The 27,968-nt window shown below is 42.4% G+C and overlaps 1 protein-coding gene across 2 annotated transcripts; it reads left to right on the plus strand.

Annotated features, from left to right (window-relative positions):
* On the plus strand, positions 1-27,177 carry LOC135535055 (NACHT, LRR and PYD domains-containing protein 12-like). 2 transcript variants are annotated; one of them, XM_064961787.1, is made up of 12 exons: positions 4-131; positions 994-1,110; positions 2,442-2,558; positions 2,874-2,958; positions 3,088-3,316; positions 3,691-5,461; positions 5,740-5,913; positions 14,329-14,502; positions 21,377-21,550; positions 23,615-23,788; positions 25,429-25,475; positions 25,849-27,177. In XM_064961787.1, the coding sequence occupies exons 2-12, from the start codon at positions 1,043-1,045 to the stop codon at positions 26,379-26,381; spliced, it is 3,546 nt and encodes a 1,181-aa protein (XP_064817859.1). In that variant the 5' UTR covers positions 4-131; positions 994-1,042; the 3' UTR covers positions 26,382-27,177. The 2 variants fall into 2 exon arrangements, with proteins under 2 accessions (XP_064817860.1, XP_064817859.1); XM_064961788.1 differs by lacking the exons at positions 14,329-14,502; positions 21,377-21,550; positions 23,615-23,788; positions 25,429-25,475; positions 25,849-27,177 and adding an exon at positions 8,999-9,882 and having other exon boundaries at positions 1-131.
* The last annotated feature ends 791 nt before the right edge of the window (positions 27,178-27,968 follow it).

The raw sequence follows: 27,968 nt of genomic DNA on the forward strand, positions 1-27,968 counted from the left end.
GGACAGTGTGAGTGTAGCCAGATCCTTTTCACTCTCTATCCTTGTTTCATTTTGTGGTTCACCGGATTCATCATCGAGACGAGGGACAGACGAACGACCTGCTAACTAACCAAGCTATTCGGTACAGCTCGGTAAGCTAGCTAGCTACTCTACCAGCAGCATCCTAGTTATCCTAGCTAGTCGGTACAGCTCGGTAATCTAGCTAGCTACTCTACCAGCAGCATCCTAGTTGTCCTAGCTAGTCGGTACAGCTCGGTAAGCTAGCTAGCTACTATACCAGCAGCATCCTAGTTATCCTAGCTAGTCGGTACAGCTCGGTAATCTAGCTAGCTACTCTACCAGCAGCATCCTAGTTACCATAGCTACCATGACATCATCACCGGCTGTCTGCATTTCTTGTGGACCGATGGAGCTCCCCGGTTGTTTCTTCCACCTGTTAAATCCCGGTGAGGCTTCTCCCTCTCTCGTTGACGGATGCTGTCTACCTCTGTCCGGTTCTCCTCTCTTCACTAGAAGGACGGTAACTTTAGTGTTTAACCCGTCTGTGTCCAAGGACCGAACTTTAGAATATTATTTTCAGGGTGCCTCAATAGCAGGTATTGAACGCGGGTAAATAATCACTAGTCAGAACCTCAACCTCAGTATACATTCATTATAAAAATCATCTTAATATCTGATATTGTGAGTAAACAACCTCGAGAATGCGTCTTCCAGCCCGCCAATTAATTACATCATTCAACCCTCCCGGTTAGTAAATTTACCTCAACATCCCCCGGGGAAGGCAGAGTAACGACACCAGCCTTTTAGCGGGGCTGACAGACTGACGACAACGCTCGCGACGCTAAATGAATGTCGTCATTAATAATGACACACTGCTCGCGCGCCATCAACTAACGTCTGGAAGTCAGTTCTATTTGTGAAACTCTTCTTATGTTTCCCCATCTGAGCTCAGAGTAGATGAGAGATGTAATGTTTGTCTCTGTTGTGTTGAAGACCAATCCAGCAGGAGAGACCAGCCTCCCCTGTTCCCAGCTGTGTGTCCATGAAGAGTGACGGGTCTATGGAACCCCCTATATACTTTAGAGAGGGAGACTTTTCTACTGAACAAAGGTAAGAAGAACTCATGGGTCCTGGTCAGTGAGTTAAACAACACTGTCTCTAGTCATTTCTCCTCTCCCACCTTCCCATTTATTTGTGTTGTTTTCATAATCCATAGGCTAATAATTTTGTCCATTTTCATAGTCCTAAAACAATATTAAACAGACACAATGTTTCCTCTGTGTGTGTGTGTGTGTGTGTGTGTGTGTGTGTGTGTGTGTGTGTGTGTGTGTGTGTGTGTGTGTGTGTGTGTGTGTGTGTGTGTGTGTGTGTGTGTTTGTGCACTCCCTGGATGAGGAGTGGTAATCTCTATCCTGATTTTCTAGTCACTTTTACCTTTACCTACATGTACATATTACCTCAACTACCTGGTACCCTGCACATTGACTCAGTACTGGTACTCCTTATAGTCTCATTATTACCTCAACTACCTGGTACCCTGCACATTGACTCAGTACTGGTACTCCTTATAGTCTCATTATTACCTCAACTACCTGGTACCCTGCACATTGACTCAGTACTGGTTAACCTTATAGTCTCATTATTGCCTCAACTACCTGGTACCCTGCACATTGACTCAGTACTGGTTCTCCTTATAGTCTCATTATTACCTCAACTGCCTGGTACCCTGCACATTGACTCAGTACTGGTACTCCTTATAGTCTCATTATTACCTCAACTACCTGGTACCCTGCACATTGACTCAGTACTGGTACTCCTTATAGTCTCATTATTACCTCAACTGCCTGGTACCCTGCACATTGACTCAGTACTGGTACTCCTTATAGTCTCATTATTGCCTCAACTACCTGGTACCCTGCACATTGACTCAGTACTGGTACTCCTTATAGTCTCATTATTAGCTCAACTACCTGGTACCCTGCACATTGACTCAGTACTCAGTACTGGTACTCCTCATATCCTCATTATTACCTCAACTACTCGGTACCCTGCACATTGACTCAGTACTCAGTACTGGTACTCCTCATATCCTCATTATTACCTCAACTACTCGGTACCCTGCACATTGACTCAGTACTGGTACTGTTTCTCCTTATAGTGTCATTATTAAACAAACATTGACTCAGTACTCAGTACTGGTTCTCCTTATAGTCTCATTATTACCTCATACCATGATTAGACTCAGTACTGAATAAATTCCGGTCAACATTTGAGAGTGAGGCAAATACATCTCTTTCAGAAATGCTTTAAACAATAAAAGCTAATTTACTAACATTTCTGAAAAGTTATATATATCGTTTTGGAATGAAACTCTTCTTATGTTTCCCCATCTGAGCTCAGAGTAGATGAGAGATGTAATGTTTGTCTCTGTTGTGTTGAAGACCAATCAAGCAGGAGAGACCAGCCTCCCCTGTTCCCAGCTGTGTGTCCATGAAGAGTGACCAGTCTATGGAACCTCCTATATTATTTAGAGAGGGAGACTTTTCTACTGAACAAAGGTAAGAAGAACTCATGGGTCCTGGTCAGTGAGTTAAACAACACTGTCTCTAGTCATTTCTCCTCTCCCATTTTCCCATTTATTGTTGTTGTTTTCATAATCCATAGGCTAATCCTTTTTTCCATTTTCATAGTCCTAAAACAATATTAAACAAACACCACATTCCCTCCCTGTGTGTGTGTGTGTGTGTGTGTGTGTGTGTGTGTGTGTGTGTGTGTGTGTGTGTGTGTGTGTGTGTGTGTGTGTGTGTGTGTGTGTGTGTGTGTGTGTGTGTACTCCCTGGATGAGGAGATGTAATCTCATGTTTTGTCCACAGAAACCAACAGGAGAGATCAGAGTCAGAGATTCTCAGTGGTCAGTCTTCCCAGAGTCATCAAACAGACCTGGCCTCCATATTCAGTGTATGTGGTCCTGTTGTGTCCATTTGTTTTTGTTTACCTCAAGTTAAGTTGATCTGTCAATCATTCATTAATGTGTTAATGATAAAGCATTTAGTCTCTTGCTTAACTTATTTACTTTATTTATTTCAGTTGCTTGAAGAGAAAATGATGACATTTATGAAGAACGAGCTGAGGATGTTCAAGAGGATTCTTAGTCCAGAACTCCCAGAAGGCTTTGAGAGTCAGAAGCAGGATAAGGAAGTGGTGGATGCTGAAGATGAGAAGCAGGAGAGCAGTGCCAGAGAGGGGGCTCTGAAGATCACACTGCACATCCTGAGGAAAATGAACCAGAAGGAGCTTGCTGACACACTGGAGAAATGTAAGATCTGTCTGCCTCATGTTGAATGATGTTTTATAACATTTAAAAGCTGTAGCTAAAGTACAGCTAAAGTAGCTGTGTAACTCAATGATATTGTAGCAGCCTTAAAACAACACCTAGTGACCTCATCAAGTAGCAGCAGGGATGTGTTGTGCTGATTAATTTAGAGAAAGAGAGAACATTAATAATACCATCAATAATACCAATAATAATATAATCAGTCACACCAGTCTGTAATGCATTATGAAAACATTCACACATTTATACAGTCAGTTAAGAGAATAAATTATTATAATGTAAAACTTTCTAACAGTCCTTCAATACTGTAGGCATTAAAACAGACATCATATTAATATCCTCTGTGTTATTTCTAGATTCAGATGATCTTGCTGTGATTTGCCAACGTGAACTCAAATCTAATCTAAAGAAGAAGTTTCAATGTGTTTTTGAGGGAATCGCTAAACAAGGAAACCCAACACTTCTCAATAAGATCTACACAGAGCTCTACATCACAGAGGGTGGAACAGGAGAGGTCAATAATGAACATGAGCTGAGACAGATTGAGACAACAACCAGGAAACAAACAAGACCAGAGACTGCAATCAAATGTAACGACATCTTCAAACCCTTAACTGGACAAGACAAATGTATCAGAACTGTGCTGACAAAGGGAGTCGCTGGCATTGGAAAAACAGTCTCTGTGCAGAAGTTCATTCTGGACTGGGCTGAAGGAAAAGCAAATCAGGATGTCCAATTTGTATTTTCATTCCCTTTCCGGGAGCTGAATTTGATGAAAGAGGACAAACACACTTTGGTTGATCTTCTTAATCACTTCTCAATGGAAACCAAACAATTAAGAATCTCCAACTACGACAAGTACAAAGTTCTGTTCATTTTTGATGGTCTGGATGAGTGCCGACTGCCCCTAGACTTCCAGAAGAACAAGATCTGTTGGGACGTCACAGATTCAACCTCAGTGGATGTTCTGCTGACAAATCTCATTAGGGGAAATCTGCTTCCCTCTGCTCTCCTCTGGATAACTACCCGACCTGCAGCAGCCAATAAGATCCCTTCATGGTGTGTTGACCAGGTGACAGAGGTACGAGGGTTCAATGACCCACAGAAGGAGGAGTACTTCAGGAAGAGATTCAGTGATGATGACCTGGCCAGCAGAATCATCTCACACATAAAGACATCAAGGAGCCTCCACATCATGTGCCACATTCCAGTCTTCTGTTGGATTTCTGCAACAGTCCTTGAACACATGCTGAAACATAAGAGAGAAGAGATGCCCAAGACTCTGACTGAGATGTACACACACCTTGTGGAGTTTCATACCAAACAGAAGAATGAAAAGTATCTTGGGAAAGAAGAGACAGGTCCACACTGGAATAAAGAGAGCATTCTGTCACTGGGAAAACTGGCTTTTCAACAGCTTGTGAAGGGCAATCTGATTTTCTATGAAGAAGACCTGAAAGAGGCTGGAATTGATGTCAATGAAGCCTCAGTGTACTCAGGATTGTGCACACAGCTCTTTAAAGAGGAATGTGTGCTGTACCAGGACAAGGTGTACTGCTTCGTGCATCTGAGTATTCAGGAGTTTCTGGCTGCTGTATATGTGTTCCTCTCATTCATCAACAACAATGAGAATCTAATGGACAAACTGCAAACAAACAACGAGTCTGAAGTTACTGTCTACAAGAGTGCTGTGGATAAAGCCTTACAAAGTGAGACGGGAAACCTGGACCTTTTCCTTCGCTTCCTTCTGGGCCTCTCACTGGAGTCCAATCAGAAGCACTTACGAGGTCTACTGACAAAGACAAGAAGCAGCTCACAGAGCCATGAAGAAACAGTCAAGTACATCAAGGAGAAGATCAGGGAGAATCCCTCTCCAGAGAGGAGCATCAATCTGTTCCACTGTCTGAATGAACTGAATGACCATTCTCTAGTGGAGGAGATCCAAAGATACCTGAGATCAGGAAGTCTCTCAGAACCCAACCTGTCACCTGCACAGTGGTCAGCTCTGGTCTTTGTGTTGCTGACTTCAGAAAAGGAGCTGGATGTGTTTGACCTGAAGAAATACTCCAGATCAGAGGAAGGTCTTCTGAGGCTGCTGCCAGTGGTCAAAGCCTCCAGAGCTGTTCTGTGAGTAAATAAAATGACATTTAAGAACTATTCATCAGGAAGAAATATTCAGTTTAGAGAAAAATATGTATTATAATATGTGTATAATATTATTTTGAAAAACATATTGAATAAATGCATTGATGTTCTGATTAGTATAACAATATGACCATAGGAGACAGAGGATGAATCTATATGCTGTTTGAGAGAATAAACCAAATGCATCTACCATTGTCCTTCTACACTACTGGTGTTAAATGAACAGTGTATTTGTGAAGTCATGATGATCTCTTTGTCAGGCTGTCAGGCTGTGGAGTCACAGAGGAAGGCTGTGCTTCTCTGGTCTCAGCTCTGGAGTCAAACCCCTCACACCTGAGAGAGCTGGATCTGAGTAACAATGACCTGAAGGATTCAGGAGTGAAGCTGCTCTCTGCTGGACTGGGGAATCCCCACTGTAAACTGGAGACTCTGAGGTCAGTATTCCTGTAGTTGGTCAACAGGTGATAACTGTTCACCAGATCCACATGTGTTTACCAGACACACATAGTCCACAACATATGTGTTTGGACCATGAGGCTTGCAGTTTTAAATTTGGCGCTATTCTCCAACATTTTGGATTTGAGATAGAATGTTTCATATTAAGTGACAGTACAGAATGTCACCTTTTATTTAAAGTTATTTTCATACATATATATTTTACAGTTTATAAATGAAAACACTTTATGTATCTAGTTCTCCCATTTGAAAAAGTTATACCATTTTGGATAAATTATTTTAGTCATAAGTTTAATATTTGGTCCCATATTCCATGCATGCAGTGATTACATCAAGATTATGATTCTACTAACTTGTTGAATTAATTAGCAGTTTGTCTTGGTTGTGTTTTAGATGTTTTCCTAATAGAAACTGAATGGTGAATAATGTCCTTTCATTTTGGAGTCACTTCACTTGTATTGTCAGTAAGAATAGAAGATGTTTCTGAACACTTCTACATTCATGTGGATGCTACTATGATGATGAATAAACATGAATGAATCATGAATGATGATGAATGAGAAAGTTACAGAGGCACAAAGATCAGACCCCCTCTGTTATTGGTAATGTTGAGAGGTTAACATGTTTTGTTGTAGCCTCTGTTATTGGTAATGGTGAGAGGTTAGCATGTTTTGTTGTAGCCTCTGTTATTGGTAATGGTGAGAGGTTAGCATGTTTTGTTGTAGCCACTGTTATTGGTAATGGTGAGAGGTTAGCATGTTTTGTTGTAGGCTCTGTTATTGGTAATGGTGAGAGGTTAGCATGTTTTGTTGTATCCTCTGTTATTGGTAATGGTGAGAGGTTAGCATGTTTTGTTGTATCCTCTGTTATTGGTAATGGTGAGAGGTTAGCATGTTTTGTTGTAGCCTCTGTTATTGGTAATGGTGAGAGGTTAGCATGTTTTGTTGTATCCTCTGTTATTGGTCATGGTGAGAGGTTAGCATGTTTTGTTGTAGTCTCTGTTATTGGTAATGGTGAGAGGTTAGCATGTTTTGTTGTAGCCTCTGTTATTGGTAATGGTGAGAGGTTAGCATGTTTTGTTGTATCCTCTGTTATTGGTCATGGTGAGAGGTTAGCATGTTTTGTTGTAGTCTCTGTTATTGGTAATGGTGAGAGGTTAGCATGTTTTGTTGTAGCCTCTGTTATTGGTAATGGTGAGAGGTTAGCATGTTTTGTTGTAGCCTCTGTTATTGGTAATGGTGAGAGGTTAGCATGTTTTGTTGTAGCCTCTGTTATTGGTAATGGTGAGAGGTTAGCATGTTTTGTTGTAGCCTCTGTTATTGGTAATGGTGAGAGGTTAGCATGTTTTGTTGTAGCCTCTGTTATTGGTAATGGTGAGAGGTTAGCATGTTTTGTTGTAGCCTCTGTTATTGGTAATGGTGAGAGGTTAGCATGTTTTGTTGTAGCCTCTGTTATTGGTAATGGTGAGAGGTTTGTAGCCTCTGTTATTGGTAATGGTGAGAGGTTAGCATGTTTTGTTGTAGCCTCTGTTATTGGTAATGGTGAGAGGTTTGTAGCCTCTGTTATTGGTAATGGTGAGAGGTTAGCATGTTTTGTTGTAGCCTCTGTTATTGGTAATGGTGAGAGGTTAGCATGTTTTGTTGTAGTCTCTGTTATTGGTAATGGTGAGAGGTTAGCATGTTTTGTTGTAGCCTCTGTTATTGGTAATGGTGAGAGGTTAGCATGTTTTGTTGTATCCTCTGTTATTGGTCATGGTGAGAGGTTAGCATGTTTTGTTGTAGTCTCTGTTATTGGTAATGGTGAGAGGTTAGCATGTTTTGTTGTAGCCTCTGTTATTGGTAATGGTGAGAGGTTAGCATGTTTTGTTGTAGCCTCTGTTATTGGTAATGGTGAGAGGTTAGCATGTTTTGTTGTAGCCTCTGTTATTGGTAATGGTGAGAGGTTAGCATGTTTTGTTGTAGCCTCTGTTATTGGTAATGGTGAGAGGTTAGCATGTTTTGTTGTAGCCTCTGTTATTGGTAATGGTGAGAGGTTAGCATGTTTTGTTGTAGCCTCTGTTATTGGTAATGGTGAGAGGTTAGCATGTTTTGTTGTAGCCTCTGTTATTGGTAATGGTGAGAGGTTAGCATGTTTTGTTGTATACTATGTTATTGGTAATGGTGAGAGGTTAGTATGTTTTGTTGTAGTCTCTGTTATTGGTAATGGTGAGAGGTTAGCATGTTTTGTTGTAGCCTCTGTTATTGGTAATGGTGAGAGGTTAGCATGTGTTGTTGTATCCTCTGTTATTGGTAATGGTGAGAGGTTAGCATGTGTTGTTGTAGCCTGTGTTATAGGTAATGGTGAGAGGTTAGCATGTTTTGTTGTAGTCTCTGTTATTGGTAATGGTGAGAGGTTAGCATGTTGTTGTAGCCTCTGTTATTGGTAATGATGAGAGGTTAGCATGTTTTGTTGTTGCCTCTGTTATTGGTAATGGTGAGAGATTAGCATGTTTTGTTGTATCCTCTGTTATTGGTAATGGTGAGAGGTTAGCATGTTTTGTTGTAGCCTCTGTTATTGGTCATGTAGGCATTGCTTTCAAGGAATATGGGACCAGATACTAAACTGTTTACTACTTTAATACACTTTGAGTGAATTGGTCAGATTACTTATGACTTCTTCAAATGGGGGGACTAGATACATAAAGTGCTTTGTTCTAAATGGTGAAATATGTATTAAAATATCCTCAAATAAAAGGTGATGTCATATGAAACATTTGATCTTAAATCCAAAATGTTGGAGTTTCGAACCACATTTAAAATGTTATCTTCACCTTCTAAATAGATATGGTGTGGACTGTTTACTCAATAAAAGATACAGATGGCCGCCTCGCTTCGCGTTCCTAGGAAACTATGCAGTTTTTTGTTTTTTTTTACGTGTTATTTCTTACATTAGTAAGGCCATCTTAGGTTTCATTACATACAGTCGAGAAGAACTACTGAATATAAGATCAGCGTCAACTCACCATCAGTACGACCAAGAATATGACTTTTGCGAAGCGGATCCTGTGTTCTGCCTTTCAAACAGGACAACGGAATGGATCCCAGCCGGCGACCCAAAAAAACGACTTCGTAAAAGAGGGAAACAAGGCGGTCTTCTGGTCAGACTACGGAGACGGGCACATCGCGCCCCACTTCCTAGCATTCTTCTTGCCAATGTCCAGTCTCTTGACAACAAGGTTGATGAAATCCGAGCAAGGGTAGCATTCCAGAGGGACATCAGAGACTGTAACGTTCTTTGCTTCACGGAAACATGGCTCACTGGAGAGACGCTTTCGGAAGCGGTGCAGCCAGCGGGTTTCTCCACGCATCGCGCCGACAGAAACAAACACCTTTCTGGTAAGAAGAGGGGCGGGGGCGTATGCCTTATGGCTAACGAGACGTGGTGTGATCACAGAAACATACAGGAACTCAAATCCTTCTGTTCACCTGATTTAGAATTCCTCACAATCAAATGTAGACCGCATTATCTACCAAGCGAATTCTCTTCGATTATAATCACAGCCGTATATATTCCACCCAAGCAGACACATCGATGGCTCTGAACGAACTTTATTTGACTCTTTGCAAACTGGAATCCATACATCCTGAGGCTGCATTCATTGTTGCTGGGGATTTTAACAAGGCTAATCTGAAAACAAGACTCCCTAAAATGTATCAGCATATCAATTGCGCCACCAGGGCTGTCAAAACCTTGGATCACTGTTATTCTAACTTCCGCGACGCATATAATGCCCTGCCTCGCACCCCTTTCGGAAAAGCTGACCACGACTCCATTTTGCTGATCCCTGCCTACAGACAGAAACTGAAACAAGAAGCTCCCACGCTGAGGTCTGTCCAACGCTGGTCCGACCAAGCTGATTCCACACTCCAAGACTGCTTCCATCACATGGACTGGGACATGTTTCGTATTGCGTCAGGCAACAGCATTGACGAATACGCTGATTCGGTGTGAGAGTTCATTAGAACGTGCGTTGAAGATGTCGTTCCCATAGCAACGATTAAAACATTCCCTAACCAGAAACCGTGGATTGATGGCAGCATTCGCGTGAAACTGAAAGCGCGAACCACTGCTTTTAATCAGAGCAAGGTGACTGGTAACATGACTGAATACAAACAGTGCAGCTATTCCCTCCGCAAGGCTATCAAACAAGCTAAGCGTCAGTATAGAGACAAAGTAGAATCTCAATTCAACGGCTCAGACACAAGAGGTATGTGGCAGGGTCTACAGTCAATCACGGACTACAGGAAGAAATCCAGCCCAGTCACGGACCAGGATGTCTTGCTCCCAGGCAGACTAAATAACTTTTTTGCCCGCTTTGAGGACAATACAGTGCCACTGACACGGCCTGCAACGGAAACATGCGGTCTCTCCTTCACTGCAGCCGAGGTAAGTAAAACATTTAAACGTGTTAACCCTCGCAAGGCTGCAGGGCCAGACGGCATCCCCAGCCTCGCCCTCAGAGCATGCGCAGACCAGCTGGCTGGTGTGTTTACGGACATATTCAATCAATCCCTATACCAGTCTGCTGTTCCCACATGCTTCAAGAGGGCCACCATTGTTCCTGTTCCCAAGAAAGGTAAGGTAACTGAGCTAAACAACTACCGCCCCGTAGCACTCACTTCCTTCATCATGAAGTGCTTTGAGAGACTAGTCAAGGACCATATCACCTCCACCCTACCTGACACCCTAGACCCACTCCAATTTGCTTACCGCCCAAATAGGTCCACAGACGATGCAATCTCAACCACACTGCACACTGCCCTAACCCATCTGGACAAGAGGAATACCTATGTGAGCCTGCTGTTCATCGACTACAGCTCGGCATTTAACACCATAGTACCCTCCAAGCTCGTCATCAAGCTCGAGACCCTGGGTCTCGACCCCGCCCTGTGCAGCTGGGTACTGGACTTCCTGACGGGTCGCCCCCAGGTGGTGAGGGTAGTCAACAACATCTCCACCCCGCTGATCCTCAACACTGGGGCCCCACAAGGGTGCGTTCTGAGCCCTCTCCTGTACTCCCTGTTCACGCACGACTGCGCGGCCACGCACGCCTCCAACTCAATCATCAAGTTTACGGACGAGACAACAGTGGTAGGCTTGACTACCAACAACGACGAGACGGTCTACAGGGAGGAGGTGAGGGCCCTCGGAGTGTGGTGTCAGGACAATAACCTCACACTCAACGTCAACAAAACTAAGAGATGATTGTGGACTTCAGGAAACAGCAGAGGGAACACCCCCCTATCCACATCGATGGAACAGTAGTGGAGAGGGTAGTAAGTTTTAAGTTCCTCGGCATACACATCACAGACAAACTGAATTGGTCCACTCACACAGAAAGCATCGTGAAGAAGGCGCAGCAGCTCCTCTTCAACCTCAGGAGGCTGAAGAAATTCGGCTTGTCACCAAAAGCACTCACAAACTTCTACAGATGCACAATCGAGAGCATCCTGGCGGGCTGTATCACCGCCTGGTACGGCAACTGCTCCACCCACAACCGTCAGGCTCTCCAGAGGGTAGTGAGGTCTGCACAACGTATCACCGGGGGCAAACTACCTGCCCTCCAGGACACCTACACCACCCGATGTTACAGGAAGGCCATAAAGATCATCAAGGACAACACCCACCCGAGCCACTGCCTGTTCACCCCGCTATCATCCAGAAGGCGAGGTCAGTACAGGTGCATCAAAGCTGGGACCGAGAGACTGAAAAACAGCTTTTATCTCAAGGCCATCAGACTGTTAAACAGCAACCACTAACATTGAGTGGCTGCTGCCAACACACTGACTCAACTCCAGCCACTTCAATAATGGGAATTGATGGGAAAGGATGTAAAATATATCACTAGCCACTTTAAACAATGCTGCCTAATATAATGTTTACATACCCTACATTATTCATCTCATATGTATACGTATATACTGTACTCTATATCATCTACTGCATCATTTTGTAATACATGTATCACTAGCCACTTTAACTATGCCACTTTGTTTACATACTAGAGCGTTGGACTAGTGACCGGAAGGTTGCAAGTTCAAACCCCCGAGCTGACAAGGTACAAATCTGTCGTTCTGCCCCTGAACAGGCAGTTAACCCACTGTTCCTAGGCCGTCATTGAAAATAAGAATTTGTTCTTAACTGACTTGCCTGGTTAAATAAAGGTAAAAAAAAAATATATATATATATATATATATATATATATATATATATATATATATACACTGTACTTGATACCATCTGCTGTATCTTGCCTATGCTGCTCTGCACCATCACTCATTCATATCTTTATGTACATATTCTTTATCCCCTTACACTGTGTATAAGAAATTAGTTTTGGAATTGTTAGTTAGATTACTTGTTGGTTATTACTGCATTGTCGGAACTGGAAGCACAAGCATTTCGCTACACTCGCATTAACATCTGCTAACCATGTGAATGTGACAAATACATTTGATTTGATTTTGATTTGATAAAATCTAAATCTGATACCTCACTGTCTAAATAGATATGGTGTGGACTGTATACTCAATACAATCTAAATCTGATACCTCACTGTCTAAATAGATATGGTGAGGACTGTATACTCAATACAATCTAAATCTGATACCTCACTGTCTAAATAGATATGGTGTGGACTGTATACTCAATACAATCTAAATCTGATACCTCACTGTCTAAATAGATATGGTGAGGACTGTATACTCAATACAATCTAAATCTGATTCCTCACTGTCTAAATAGATATGGTGTGGACTGTTCACTCAATACAATCTAAATCTGATACCTCACTGTCTAAATAGATATGGTGAGGACTGTATACTCAATACAATCTAAATCTGATACCTCACTGTCTAAATAGATATGGTGTGGACTGTTCACTCAATAAAATCTCAATCTGATTCCTCACTGTCTAAATAGATATGGTGTGGACTGTTCACTCAATACAATCTAAATCTGATACCTCACTGTCTAAATAGATATGGTGTGGACTGTTCACTCAATAAAATCTCAATCTGATTCCTCACTGTCTAAATAGATATGGTGAGGACTGTTCACTCAATAAAATCTCAATCTGATTCCTCACTGTCTGTCTTTTGACTGATACTGCTTTTAACATCCTATGGCTGCTGTTCCTGTACAGGAACCAAATCAGCGGAAATTCCAGAGGGCCACCTATTGGTACTCGATAAAACTCAAACTTTCATTAAAACTCACATGCAGGGTACTCAATACAAGCCACACTCGTTGTGAATATAGCCAACATGTCAGATTTTTAAAATGCTTTTCGGCGAAAGCATGAGAAGCTATTATCTGATAGCATGCAGCTCCCCCAGAAACACACAAAGGGGACGTAAACAAAGAAATTAGCGTAGCCGGCACTACCCAAAACGCAGAAATAAAACATTCATTACCTTTGACGAGCTTCTTTGTTGGCACTCCTATATGTCCCATAAACATCACAATTGTTTCTTTTTTTTTCTCGATTAAATCGGTCCATATATACCCAAAATGTCCATTTATGAACAACATGAAATCCATGGAAAAAGTCACGTTTCCCAACGCAACATAATTTTTTTAAATTCATAAAGTTGCCTATAAACTTTGACAAAACACTTCAACCTACTTCTGTAATCCAAGTTTAGGTATTAGTAAACGTTAATAAACGATCAAATTGATCACGGAGCGATCTGTATTCAATAGCTAGAAGTTTTCAAAACGAAGTCCATTTTGTCAACGACATTTTTTCTGGGTGCGCACCTGAAGAAAGGACGTTCTATTCAGTGATCTAACCAAGGATAAAGGGACCTGGAAAACACAACACTGGCGACATCGTGTGGAAGCTGTAGGAATTGTCATTTATGGCAAGCCATAGACAATACAGAGACTGGAGGATGGATTTTTTCTTCGTCGATTTTGTGATCAGGTTTTCTTGCGATTTTCACCACGGAACTCGTTCTGTTATAGTCACAGACACCATTGAACCAGTTCTAGAAACTTCAGAGGGTTTTCTATGCACACATACTAATCATATGCATATACTATATTCCTGGCATGAGTAGCAGGATGTTGAAATGTTGCGCGATTTTTAACAAAAAGTTTTGAAAATTCGCTGCAGCCATATGAGGTTTTAAACTGGTCTGGTCAGTCTACCGAAATATTTGTACTATACATGTTTCTATCTACAACCAATACTTTGATCATTTGCCATTTTTTACGAGACACTATTTTACGAATAGATATGGAAGGTTTCAGGACACTGATATATCTGAATATGTTGAAAAAATATACTGCCACTATTTTCACCACCAAAGAATATCAGTGTGATTTTAATATGATTTGACTCTTTGCAGGCTGTCAGGCTGTGGAGTCACAGAGGAAGGCTGTGCTTCTCTGGTCTCAGCTCTGGAGTCAAACCCCTCACACTTGAGAGAGCTGGACCTGAGTAACAATGACCTGAAGGATTCAGGAGTGAAGCTGCTCTTTGATGGACTGGGGAATCCCCACTGTAAACTGGAGACTCTGAGGTCAGTATTCCTGTAGTTGGTCAACAAGTGATAACTGTTCACCAGATCCACATGTGTTTACCAGACACACATCGTCCACACCATATGTGTTTGGACAGTGAAGCTTACAGTTTTAAATGTGGTGCTCCAGCATTTTGGATTTGAGGTTGAATGTTTCATATTAGGAGACAGTACAGAATGTCACCTTGAATTTAAAGGTATTTTCATACAAATATATTTTACAGTTTGTAAATTAAAACATTTTATGTATCTAGTTCTCCCATTTGAAAAAGTCATAATATTTTAGATAAATTATTTTAGTCAAAAGTTTAGTATTTGGTCCCATATTCCAAGCCTGCAGTGATTCCATCAAGCTTGTGATTCTACTAACTTGGTGAATGTTTTTGCAGTTTGTCCCGGTTGTATTTTGGATGTTTTTCCTGGTAGAAACTGAATGGTGAATAATGTCCTGTCATTTTGGAGTCACTTCACTTGTATTGTCAGTAAGAATAGAAGATGTTTCTGAACACTTCTACATTCATGTGGATGCTACTATGATGATGAATAATCAGGAATGAATCGAGAATAATGATGAATGAGAAAGTTACAGAGGCACAAAGATCAGACCTCCTCTGTTACTGGTAATGGTGAGAGGTTGACATGTTTTGTTGTATCCTCTGTTATTGGTAATGGTGAGAGGTTAGCATGTTTTGTTGTAGCCTCTGTTATTGGTAATGGTGAGAGGTTAGCATCTTTTGTTGTATCCTCTGTTATTGGTAATGGTGAGAGGTTAGCATGTTTTGTTGTAGCCTCTGTTATAGGTAATGATGAGAAGTTAGCATGTTTTGTTGTAGCCTCTGTTATTGGTAATGGTGAGAGGTTAGCATGTTTTGTTGTAGCCTCTGTTATTGGTAATGGTGAGAGGTTAGCATGTTTTGTTGTAGCCTCTGTTATTGGTAATGGTGAGAGGTTAGTATGTTTTGTTGTAGCTTATGTTATTGGTAATGGTGAGAGGTTAGCATGTGTTGTTGTAGCCTCTGTTATTGGTAATGGTGAGAGGTTAGCATGTTTTGTTGTAGCCTCTGTTATTGGTAATGGTGAGAGGTTAGCATGTTTTGTTGTAGCCTCTGTTATTGGTAATGGTGAGAGGTTAGCATGTTTTGTTGTAGCCTCTGTTATTGGTAATGGTGAGAGGTTAGCATGTTTTGTTGTAGCCTCTGTTATTGTAATGGTAATGGTGAGAGGTAGCATGTTTTGTTGTAGCCTCTGTTATTGGTAATGGTTAGAGGTTAGCATGTTTTGTTGTTGCCTCTGTTATTGGTAATGGTTAGAGGTTAGCATGTTTTGTTGTTGCCTCTGATATTGGTAATGGTGGGAGGTTAGCATGTTTTGTTGTTGCCTTTGTAATTTTACACTCATTATTATTCATGATTCAGTCATGATTTGTATTAATCATTTCATCATCAGGATTAGTTTAGTAGTGCTTAGAAACATGTTATCTACTCACTTAGACAGAAAAATACTCTCGTCATCATTCACAATTGTTTTAATGAACAAAAATAACCCAAAACACAACCAAAACAAACTGTAAATGCAACAAACGAGTTTGTCACGACTTCCGACGAGATCGGTCCCTCTCCCTGTTCGGGCGGCGTGCTACGTCACCGGCTCTCTAGCCATCTCAGATCCACTTTTCATTTCCCATTTGATTTGTCTTTGTTTTACACAGCTGGTTTCATTTCCCCAATTACATGTTCATTTTTTAACCCTCTTTTCCCCTATGTTTTTGTGCGTGATTGTTTTCTGTCTGTTCGGTCTGTCATTGTGGGCTCGGTATTACGACATGTTAGTAGAATATTTGAGTAAAGTTACTTGTATTACTTATCTCTGCTGTCCTGCGCCTGACTCCTCTGCACCAGCCTCACCCAGACCATTACAGAGACACATCTCTGCTGTCCTGACTCCTCTGCACCAGCCTCACCCAGACCATTACAGAGACACATCTCTGCTGTCCTGACTCCTCTTCACCAGCCTCACCCAGACCATTACAGAGACACATCTCTGCTGTCCTGACTCCTCTGCACCAGCCTCACCCAGACCATTACAGAGACACATCTCTGCTGTCCTGACTCCTCTGCACCAGCCTCACCCAGACCATTACAGGGACACATCTCTGCTGTCCTGACTCCTCTGCACCAGCCTCACGCAGACCATTACAGAGACACATCTCTGCTGTCCTGACTCCTCTGCACCAGCCTCACCCAGACCATTACAGAGACACATCTCTGCTGTCCTGACTCCTCTGCACCAGCCTCACCCAGACCATTACAGAGACACATCTCTGCTGTCCTGAATCCTCTGCACCAGCCTCACCCAGACCATTACAGAGACACATCTCTGCTGTCCTGACTCCTCTGCACCAGCTACACCCAGACCATTACAGGGACACATCTCTGCTGTCCTGACTCCTCTGCACCAGCCTCACCCAGACCATTACAGAGACACATCTCTGCTGTCCTGACTCCTCTGCACCAGCCTCACCCAGACCATTACAGAGACACATCTCTGCTGTCCTGACTCCTCTGCACCAGCCTCACCCAGACCATTACAGAGACACATCTCTGCTGTCCTGACTCCTCTGCACCAGCCTCACGCAGACCATTACAGAGACACATCTCTGCTGTCCTGACTCCTCTGCACCAGCCTCACGCAGACCATTACAGAGACACATCTCTGCTGTCCTGACTCCTCTGCACCAGCCTCACCCAGACCATTACAGAGACACATCTCTGCACCAGCCTCACACAGACCATTACCGAGACACATCTCTGCTGTCCTGACTCCTCTGCACCAGCCTCACCCAGACCATTACAGAGACACATCTCTGCTGTCCTGACTCCTCTGCACCAGCCTCACCCAGACCATTACAGAGACACATCTCTGCTGTCCTGACTCCTCTGCACCAGCCTCACCCAGACCATTACAGAGACACATCTCTGCTGTCCTGACTCCTCTGCACCAGCCTCACCCAGACCATTACAGAGACACATCTCTGCTGTCCTGACTCCTCTGCACCAGCCTCACCCAGACCATTACAGAGACACATCTCTGCTGTCCTGACTCCTCTGCACCAGCCTCACCCAGACCATTACAGAGACACATCTCTGCTGTCCTGACTCTTCTGCACCAGCCTCACCCAGACCATTACAGGGACACATCTCTGCTGTCCTGACTCCTCTGCACCAGCCTCACCCAGACCATTACAGAGACACATCTCTGCTGTCCTGACTCCTCTGCACCAGCCTCACCCAGACCATTACAGAGACACATCTCTGCTGTCCTGACTCCTCTGCACCAGCTACACCCAGACCATTACAGAGACACATCTCTGCTGTCCTGACTCCTCTGCACCAGCCTCACCCAGACCATTACAGAGACACATCTCTGCTGTCCTGACTCCTCTGCACCAGCCTCACCCAGACCATTACAGAGACACATCTCTGCTGTCCTGACTCCTCTGCACCAGCCTCACCCAGACCATTACAGAGACACATCTCTGCTGTCCTGACTCCTCTGCACCAGCCTCACCCAGACCATTACAGAGACACATCTCTGCTGTCCTGACTCCTCTGCACCAGCCTCACCCAGACCATTACAGAGACACATCTCTGCTGTCCTGACTCCTCTGCACCAGCCTCACCCAGACCATTACAGAGACACATCTCTGCTGTCCTGACTCCTCTGCACCAGCCTCACCCAGACCATTACAGAGACACATCTCTGCTGTCCTGACTCCTCTGCACCAGCCTCACCCAGACCATTACAGAGACACATCTCTGCTGTCCTGACTCCTCTGCACCAGCCTCACCCAGACCATTACAGAGACACATCTCTGCTGTCCTGACTCCTCTGCACCAGCCTCACCCAGACCATTACAGAGACACATCTCTGCTGTCCTGACTCCTCTGCACCAGCCTCACCCAGACCATTACAGAGACACATCTCTGCTGTCCTGACTCTTCTGCACCAGCCTCACCCAGACCATTACAGGGACACATCTCTGCTGTCCTGACTCCTCTGCACCAGCCTCACCCAGACCATTACAGAGACACATCTCTGCTGTCCTGACTCCTCTGCACCAGCCTCACCCAGACCATTACAGAGACACATCTCTGCTGTCCTGACTCCTCTGCACCAGCTACACCCAGACCATTACAGAGACACATCTCTGCTGTCCTGACTCCTCTGCACCAGCCTCACCCAGACCATTACAGAGACACATCTCTGCTGTCCTGACTCCTCTGCACCAGCCTCACCCAGACCATTACAGAGACACATCTCTGCTGTCCTGACTCCTCTGCACCAGCCTCACCCAGACCATTACAGAGACACATCTCTGCTGTCCTGACTCCTCTGCACCAGCCTCACCCAGACCATTACAGAGTTTGAGTCACAAGCTTGATGAAGTCATTGCGTTCAAGGAATATCGGACCAAATACTCAACTATTGACTATTTTAATACACTGAAAGTTAATTGGTCAGAATACTTATGACTTCTTCAAATGGGGGGACTAGATACATAGAGTGCTTTATTTTTCTAAATGGTGAAACAGATATGTATTAAAATAACCTCAAATAAAAGGTGACATTATATACTGTCACCTCACATGAAACATTTGATCTGAATTCAAAATGTTGGAGTATAGAGACACATTTAAAATGTTAGCTGTGGACTGTATATTCAATACAATCTAAATCTGATTCCTCACTGTCTAAATAGATATGGTGTGGACTGTATACTCAATATAATCTAAATCTGATACCTCACTGTCAAAATAGATATGGTGAGGACTGTATACTCAATACAATCTAAATCTGATACCTCACTGTCTAAATAGATATGTTGTGGACTGTATACTCAATACAATCTAAATCTGATTCCTCACTGTGTAAATAGATATGGTGTGGACTGTATACTCAATACAATCTAAATCTGATTCCTCACTGTGTAAATAGATATGGTGTGGACTGTATACTCAATACAATCTAAATCTGATTCCTCACTGTGTAAATAGATATGGTGTGGACTGTATACTCAATACAATCTTAATCTGATTCCTCACTGTGTAAATAGATATGTTGTGGACTGTATACTCAATACAATCTAAATCTGATTCCTCACTGTGTAAATAGATATGGTGTGGACTGTATACTCAATACAATCTAAATCTGATTCCTCACTGTCTAAATAGATATGGTGTGGACTGTATACTCAATACAATCTAAATCTGATACCTCACTGTCTAAATAGATATGGTGTGGACTGTATACTCAATACAATCTAAATCTGATACCTCACTGTCTAAATAGATATGGTGTGGACTGTTTACTCAATACAATCTAAATCTGATTCCTCACTGTCTAAATAGATATGGTGTGGACTGTTTACTCAATACAATCTAAATCTGATTCCTCACTGTCTAAATAGATATGGTGTGGACTGTTTACTCAATACAATCTAAATCTGATACCTCACTGTCTAAATAGATATGGTGTGGACTGTATACTCAATACAATCTAAATCTGATACCTCACTGTCTAAATAGATATGGTGTGGACTGTATACTCAATACAATCTAAATCTGATACCTCACTGTCTAAATAGATATGGTGTGGACTGTATACTCAATACAATCTAAATCTGATACCTCACTGTCTAAATAGATATGGTGTGGACTGTTTACTCAATACAATCTAAATCTGATTCCTCACTGTCTAAATAGATATGGTGTGGACTGTATACTCAATACAATCTAAATCTGATACCTCACTGTCTAAATAGATATGGTGTGGACTGTATACTCAATACAATCTAAATCTGATACCTCACTGTCTAAATAGATATGGTGTGGACTGTTTACTCAATACAATCTAAATCTGATTCCTCACTGTCTAAATAGATATGGTGTGGACTGTATACTCAATACAATCTAAATCTGATACCTCACTGTCTAAATAGATATGGTGTGGACTGTTTACTCAATACAATCTAAATCTGATACCTCACTGTCTAAATAGATATGGTGTGGACTGTATACTCAATACAATCTAAATCTGATACCTCACTGTCTAAATAGATATGGTGTGGACTGTATACTCAATACAATCTAAATCTGATACCTCACTGTCTAAATAGATATGGTGTGGACTGTACACTCAATACAATCTAAATCTGATTCCTCACTGTCTAAATAGATATGGTGTGGACTGTTTACTCAATACAATCTAAATCTGATACCTCACTGTCTAAATAGATATGGTGTGGACTGTACACTCAATACAATCTAAATCTGATTCCTCACTGTCTAAATAGATATGGTGTGGACTGTTTACTCAATACAATCTAAATCTGATACCTCACTGTCTAAATAGATATGGTGTGGACTGTTTACTCAATACAATCTAAATCTGATACCTCACTGTCTAAATAGATATGTTGTCTGTCTTCTGACTGATACTGATTTTTAAACTGGTCTGGTCAGTCTACTATAATATTTGTACTATACATTTTTCTATCTGCAGGCTATACTTTCATTTGTTATTTCTAATAATTAAACATTCATTTATAAATAGATATGGCAGGTTTCAGGACACAGATATATCTGAATATTTTTTATATTTGAATATTTAAAAAACATATACTGCCACGATTTTCACCACCTAAGAATGTTTCTATCACAAATGATATGGTAGATATAATGATACATTAATTTATGAATAGATATGGCAGGTTTCAGGACACTGATATATCTGAATATGCTGAAAAAATATACTGCCACGATTTTCACCACTAAAGAATATCATTGTCATTTTAATATGATTTGACTCTTTGCAGGCTGTCAGGCTGTCTAGTCACAGAGGAAGGCTGTGCTTCTCTGGTCTCAGCTCTGAGGTCAAACCCCTCACACCTGAGAGAGCTGGATCTGAGTAACAACGACCTGAAGGATTCAGGAGTGAAGCTGCTCTCTGCTGGACTGGGGAATCCCCACTGTAAACTGGAGACTCTGAGGTCAGTATTCCTGTAGAAGATGGCACGGGGAGGCAGATGGTTAGAGTCTTTGATATTTATTAATATACTAAAAGGGGGAGGCAAGAGAATGGTCGTGGACAGGCCAAAGGTCATAATCAGAGTCCAGGAGGCACAGAGTGGCAGACAGACTAGAGGTCAGGACAGACAGACTGGACAGGACAGGCAGACTGGTCAGGACAGGCAGACTGGTCAGGACAGGCTAGAAGTTAGGACAGGCAGAATGGTCAGGCAGGCTAGAGGTCAGGACAGGCAGACTGGTCAGGCATACTTGAGGTCAGGACATTCAGACTGGTCAGGCAGGCTAGAGGTCAGGACAGGCAGACTGGTCAGGCAGGCTAGAGGTCAGGACAGGCAGAATGGTCAGGCAGGCTAGAGGTCAGGACAGGCAGAATGGTCAGGCAGGCTAGAGGTCAGGACAGGCAGAATGGTCAGGCAGGCTAGAGGTCAGGACAGGCAGAATGGTCAGGACAGGCAGACTGGACAGGACAGGCAGAATGGTCAGGCAGGCTAGAGGTCAGGACAGGCAGACTGGTCAGGCAGGCTAGAGGTCAGGACAGGCAGAATGGTCAGGCAGGCTAGAGGTCAGGACAGGCAGAATGGTCAGGCAGGCTAGAGGTCAGGACAGGCAGAATGGTCAGGCAGGCTAGAGGTCAGGACAGGCAGAATGGTCAGGACAGGCAGACTGGTCAGGCAGGCTAGAGGTCAGGACAGGCAGAATGGTCAGGCAGACTAGAGGTCAGGACAGGCAGAATGGTCAGGCAGACAAGAGGTCAGGCAGTCGGGTCCAGAAAACAGGGACAAAAACCGGGCGGAACAAATAGAAGCAGGAGTAGAGAAAAACGCTGGTTGACTTGATAAACATACAAGACAAACTGGTACAGAGAAACAGGAAACACAGGGATAAATACACCAGGGATATATACACCAGGGATATATACACCAGGGATAAATACACCAGGGATATATACACCAGGGAAACACAGGGATATATACACCAGGGAAACACAGGGGTATATACACCAGGGATAAATACACCAGGGATATATACACCAGGGATATATACACCAGGGATATATACACCAGGGAAACACAGGGGTATATACACCAGGGATAAATACACCAGGGATATATACACCAGGGATATATACACCAGGGATATATACACCAGGGATCTATACACCAGGGATATATACACCAGGGATATATACACCAGGGAAACACAGGGATATATACACCAGGGATAAATACACCAGGGATATATACACCAGGGATATATACACCAGGGATATATACACCAGGGATATATACACCAGGGAAACACAGGGGTATATACACCAGGGATATATACACCAGGGATATATACACCAGGGATAAATACACCAGGGAAACACAGGGATATATATACACCAGGAAAACACAGGGATATATACACCAGGGATATATACACCAGGGACATATACACCAGGGATATATACACCAGGGACATATACACCAGGGATATATACACCAGGGATATATACACCAGGGAAACACAGGGATATATACACCAGGGAAACACAGGGATATATACACCAGGGATATATACACCAGGGATATATACACCAGGGATATATACACCAGGGATATATACACCAGGGATATATACACCAGGGAAACACAGGTATAAATACACCAGGGAAACACAGGGATATATACACCAGGGATATATACACCAGGGATATATACACCAGGGATATATACACCAGGGATATATACACCAGGGATATATACACCAGGGAAACACAGGTATAAATACACCAGGGAAACACAGGGATATATACACCAGGGATATATACACCAGGGATATATACACCAGGGAAACACAGGGATATATACACCAGGGATATATACACCAGGGATATAATAATAATAGGTATGGTGTATATATCCCTGGACAGGTGAAACAGATCAGGGTTTGACATGAATATGGAGAAAAATATACTGCCACTATTTTCACCACCAAAGAATATCAGTGTGGTTTTAATATGATTTGACTCTTTGCAGGCTGTCAGGCTGTCTAGTCACAGAGGAAGGCTGTGCTTCTCTGGTCTCAGCTCTGAGGTCAAACCCCTCACACCTGAGAGAGCTGGACCTGAGCTATAATCACCCAGGAGACTCAGGAGTCAGACTGCTCTCTGCTGGACTGGAGGATCCACACTGCAGACTGGAGAAACTCAAGTATGTAGAGGGTTTATGTCAATGTTCATATCAGACATGTTGGACTTATCAGGCTGGTTAAGACAAACATTCTGACCACCACTTGGACAAAGTTACTGACTGTGTGTGTGTGTGTGTGTGTGTAACATAACGTATGCAAATCATAATAGTGAAAAAGTAACAATGAGAACGAAAAACCACAGACAACTAAATTACCGTCAAACACTCAGGGTTTATTTTAATCACACGGTAAAGGGGCTGAGCTGGGAAAGAAACAAATATCCCACAACACCACTAAACTAGACTAGTCTACTACTATACAGCTAACTAACTAACCAAAAACACCCCTAAACTAGACTAGCCTACTACTATACAGCTAACTAACTAACCAAAAACACCCCTAAACTAGACTAGCCTACTACTATACCGCTAACTAACTAACCAAAAACACCCCTAAACTAGACTAGCCTACTACTATACAGCTAACTAACCAAAAACACCCCTAAACTAGACTAGCCTACTACTATACAGCTAACTAACTAACCAAAAACACCCCTAAACTAGACTAGCCTACTACTATACAGCTAACCTACTACTATACAGCTAACTAACTTACCAAAAACACCCCTAAACTAGACTAGCCTACTACTATACAGCTAACTAACCAAAAACACCCCTAAACTAGACTAGTCTACTACTATACAGCTAACTAACTAACCAAAAACACCCCTAAACTAGACTAGCCTACTACTATACAGCTAACCTACTACTATACAGCTAACTAACTTACCAAAAACACCCCTAAACTAGACTAGCCTACTACTATACAGCTAACTAACTAACCAAAAACACCCCTAAACTAGACTAGTCTACTACTATACAGCTAACCTACTACTATACAGCTAACTAACTTACCAAAAACACCCCTAAACTAGACTAGCCTGCTACTATACAGCTAACTAACTAACCAAAAACACCCCTAAACTAGACTAGCCTACTACTATACAGCTAACTAACTAACCAAAAACACCCCTAAACTAGACTAGTCTACTACTATACAGCTAACCTACTACTATACAGCTAACTAACTTACCAAAAACACCCCTAAACTAGACTAGCCTGCTACTATACAGCTAACTAACTAACCAAAAACACCCTTAAACTAGACTAGCCTGCTACTATACAGCTAACTAACTAACCAAAAACACCCTTAAACTAGACTAGCCTACTACTATACAGCTAACTAACTTACCAAAAACACCCCTAAACTAGACTAGCCTACTACTATACAGCTAACTAACTAACCAAAAACACCCCTAAACTATGTCAATGTTCATATCAGAACTGAACCATGTTGAAATGTAAACACTCAACTTTCACTTTTAAACGCCTGAATCAGGGTCTCTTCCTCTTTCCTCTTAACTCTTATAGAACAACTGTAACAGAGGCCAAACAGCAGAACAGCCAATAGTGTCCTTAAACTTATCAGGTGTGTGTGTGTGTGTGTGTGTGTGTGTGTGTGTGTGTGTGTGTGTGTGTGTGTGTGTGTGTGTGTGTGTGTGTGTGTGTGTGTGTGTGTGTGTGTGTGTGTGTGTGTGTGTGTGTGTGTGTGTGTGTGTGTATCCCTCAATGACTGTCTGTTCTTCTGCTTACCGCTACAGTGTGGAACATGGTGGAGAGAACAGAATGAAACCTGGACTTAGAAAATGTGAGTGTTGACTGCTGTGAAGAATATGACTAAGAATAAGTCTTAATTCAAGTTAAGTCAAAGACCACCATCATTACTGACTTGGTCATATTAAATATCAGCTGTAGTTCTACAGAAGCAGAAATCAGGGACACCAACGTTTACAAAGAGTTGCTTTGACAGTGTGTGTGTGTGTGTGTGTAATTAATGGGAATAAGTGTGTTTTATATTACCATACAGTATAACATATGATCATTCAACAAGTCTCAAGTTACCTTAACTTCTCCTTTTGATACCTAGAAACATCTACATTAAATGAATTAGTGAAAAGTGAGTTAACATTCTAATGTGAATGATGATGATTTCTAATATTGTGTCTGGTTTCATCCATCAGATGTCTGTGATCTCACACTGGACCCAAACACAGTAAACAGACACCTCTCTCTGTCTGAGGAGAACAGAAAGGTGACATGGAGGACAGAGGAGCAGCCGTATCCTGATCACCCAGAGAGATTTGAGGACTGTGGACAGGTGCTGTGTAGAGAGGGTCTGACTGGGTGCTGTTACTGGGAGGTAGAGTGGAGTGGGAGAGATGCTATTATAGGAGTAACATATAAAGGAATCAGCAGGAAAGGAAGAGGAGGGGGTAGGGACTGTTATCTTGGACACAATGACAAGTCCTGGAGTCTGTTCTGCTCTAACAACAGTTACGCTGCCTGGCACAATAATAATCCCACTACCATAGACGTCCCCTCCTCCAGCTCCCACAGAGTAGGAGTGTATCTGAACTGGCCAGCCGGCACTCTGTCCTTCTATAGAGCCTCCTCTGACACACTGACCCACCTGATCACATTCACCTCCACATTCACTGAGCCCCTCTATCCAGGGTTTAGGGTTTATTATGACTCCTCAGTGTCTCTGAAATAATAACCTGACACACACACACACACACACACACTGACGCAAACAAACAGGCACTGGACACACACACACACACACTGGACGCACACTGGACACACACACACTGGACACACACATACACACTGGACACTCACACACACACTGGACACTCACACACTGGACACTCACACACACACTGGACACTCACACACTGGACACTCACACACACACTGGACACTCACACACTGGACACACACACACACACTGGACACACACACACACACTGGACACACACACACACTGGACACTCACACACACACTGGACACTCACACACACACTGGACACTCACACACACACTGGACACACACACACACACACTGGACACACACATTAACACACACACACACACACACACACACACTGGACACACACATTAACACACACACACACACACACTGGACTTACAAACATACACACTCACTAACACACATACACAGATACACTGGACACACACACACACACGAATGACATACACACACGCACGACATACACACATTCACAAAAACACACACGCTGGACACACACGCATTCAAACACACTGGACAAACACACCGACACACACACGACATAAACACACACACAGACTGGAGGCACACACGGACACCCCCACACACTGGACATACACACACACACACACACACACACAAACTGGACACACACACACACACACACTGGACACACACACACACAAACAAACACACACACACACAAACACAGTGGACACACACACACACACAAACACAGTGGACACACACACAAACACAGTGAAATGTAAATGTAATGACACACACACACACACACATGTGCGTCTTCCTATAATTGTGAGGACAATAACACTGTTAAAATACCAATGTGATCATTTGTTGAACGTCTTTTATGTTGAATAACAAATTATATATATAATTATATATGGACATACGCTCCATAGTTGTACAAGTATACAAGGATATATTGTACTCTTCATAATAAAACATACTTGAAACAAGAAAAAGCTTGTTATTTGTAAAAACAATTTGGTTATTGATTTTTCATTGCCTCTGTTAGTTGCAGGTCAAGATTCATGGCAAACGGCATGGAACAAATATGAAATACAAAACAATTAAATATGTTACACGGAATTAAACAATAATGTTGATGCTAATATGATGTACAATAATCAGTTATGTTTATATATGGAGTTTATATATGGAGTTTATATATTATATATGGAGTTTATATATAGAGTTTATATATTATATATGGAGTTTATACATGGAGTTTATATATGGAGTTTATATATGGAGTTTACATATGGAGTTTATATATTATATATGGAGTTTATCGAATCCCACCGTACCTTCTCCGCTGTGCAATCTGGTTTCCGAGCCGGTCAAGGGTGCACCTCAGCCACGCTCAAGGTACTAAACGATATCATAACCGCCATCGATAAAAGACAGTACTGTGCAGCCGTCTTCATCGACCTTGCCAATGCTTTCGACTCGGTCAATCACCATATTCTTATCGGCAGACTCAGTAGGCTCGGTTTTTCGGATGACTGCCTTGCCTGGTTCACC

The sequence above is a fragment of the Oncorhynchus masou genome, unplaced genomic scaffold (assembly GCF_036934945.1).
Source record: "Oncorhynchus masou masou isolate Uvic2021 unplaced genomic scaffold, UVic_Omas_1.1 unplaced_scaffold_439, whole genome shotgun sequence".
NCBI classification, from domain to species: Eukaryota; Metazoa; Chordata; class Actinopteri; order Salmoniformes; family Salmonidae; genus Oncorhynchus; species Oncorhynchus masou.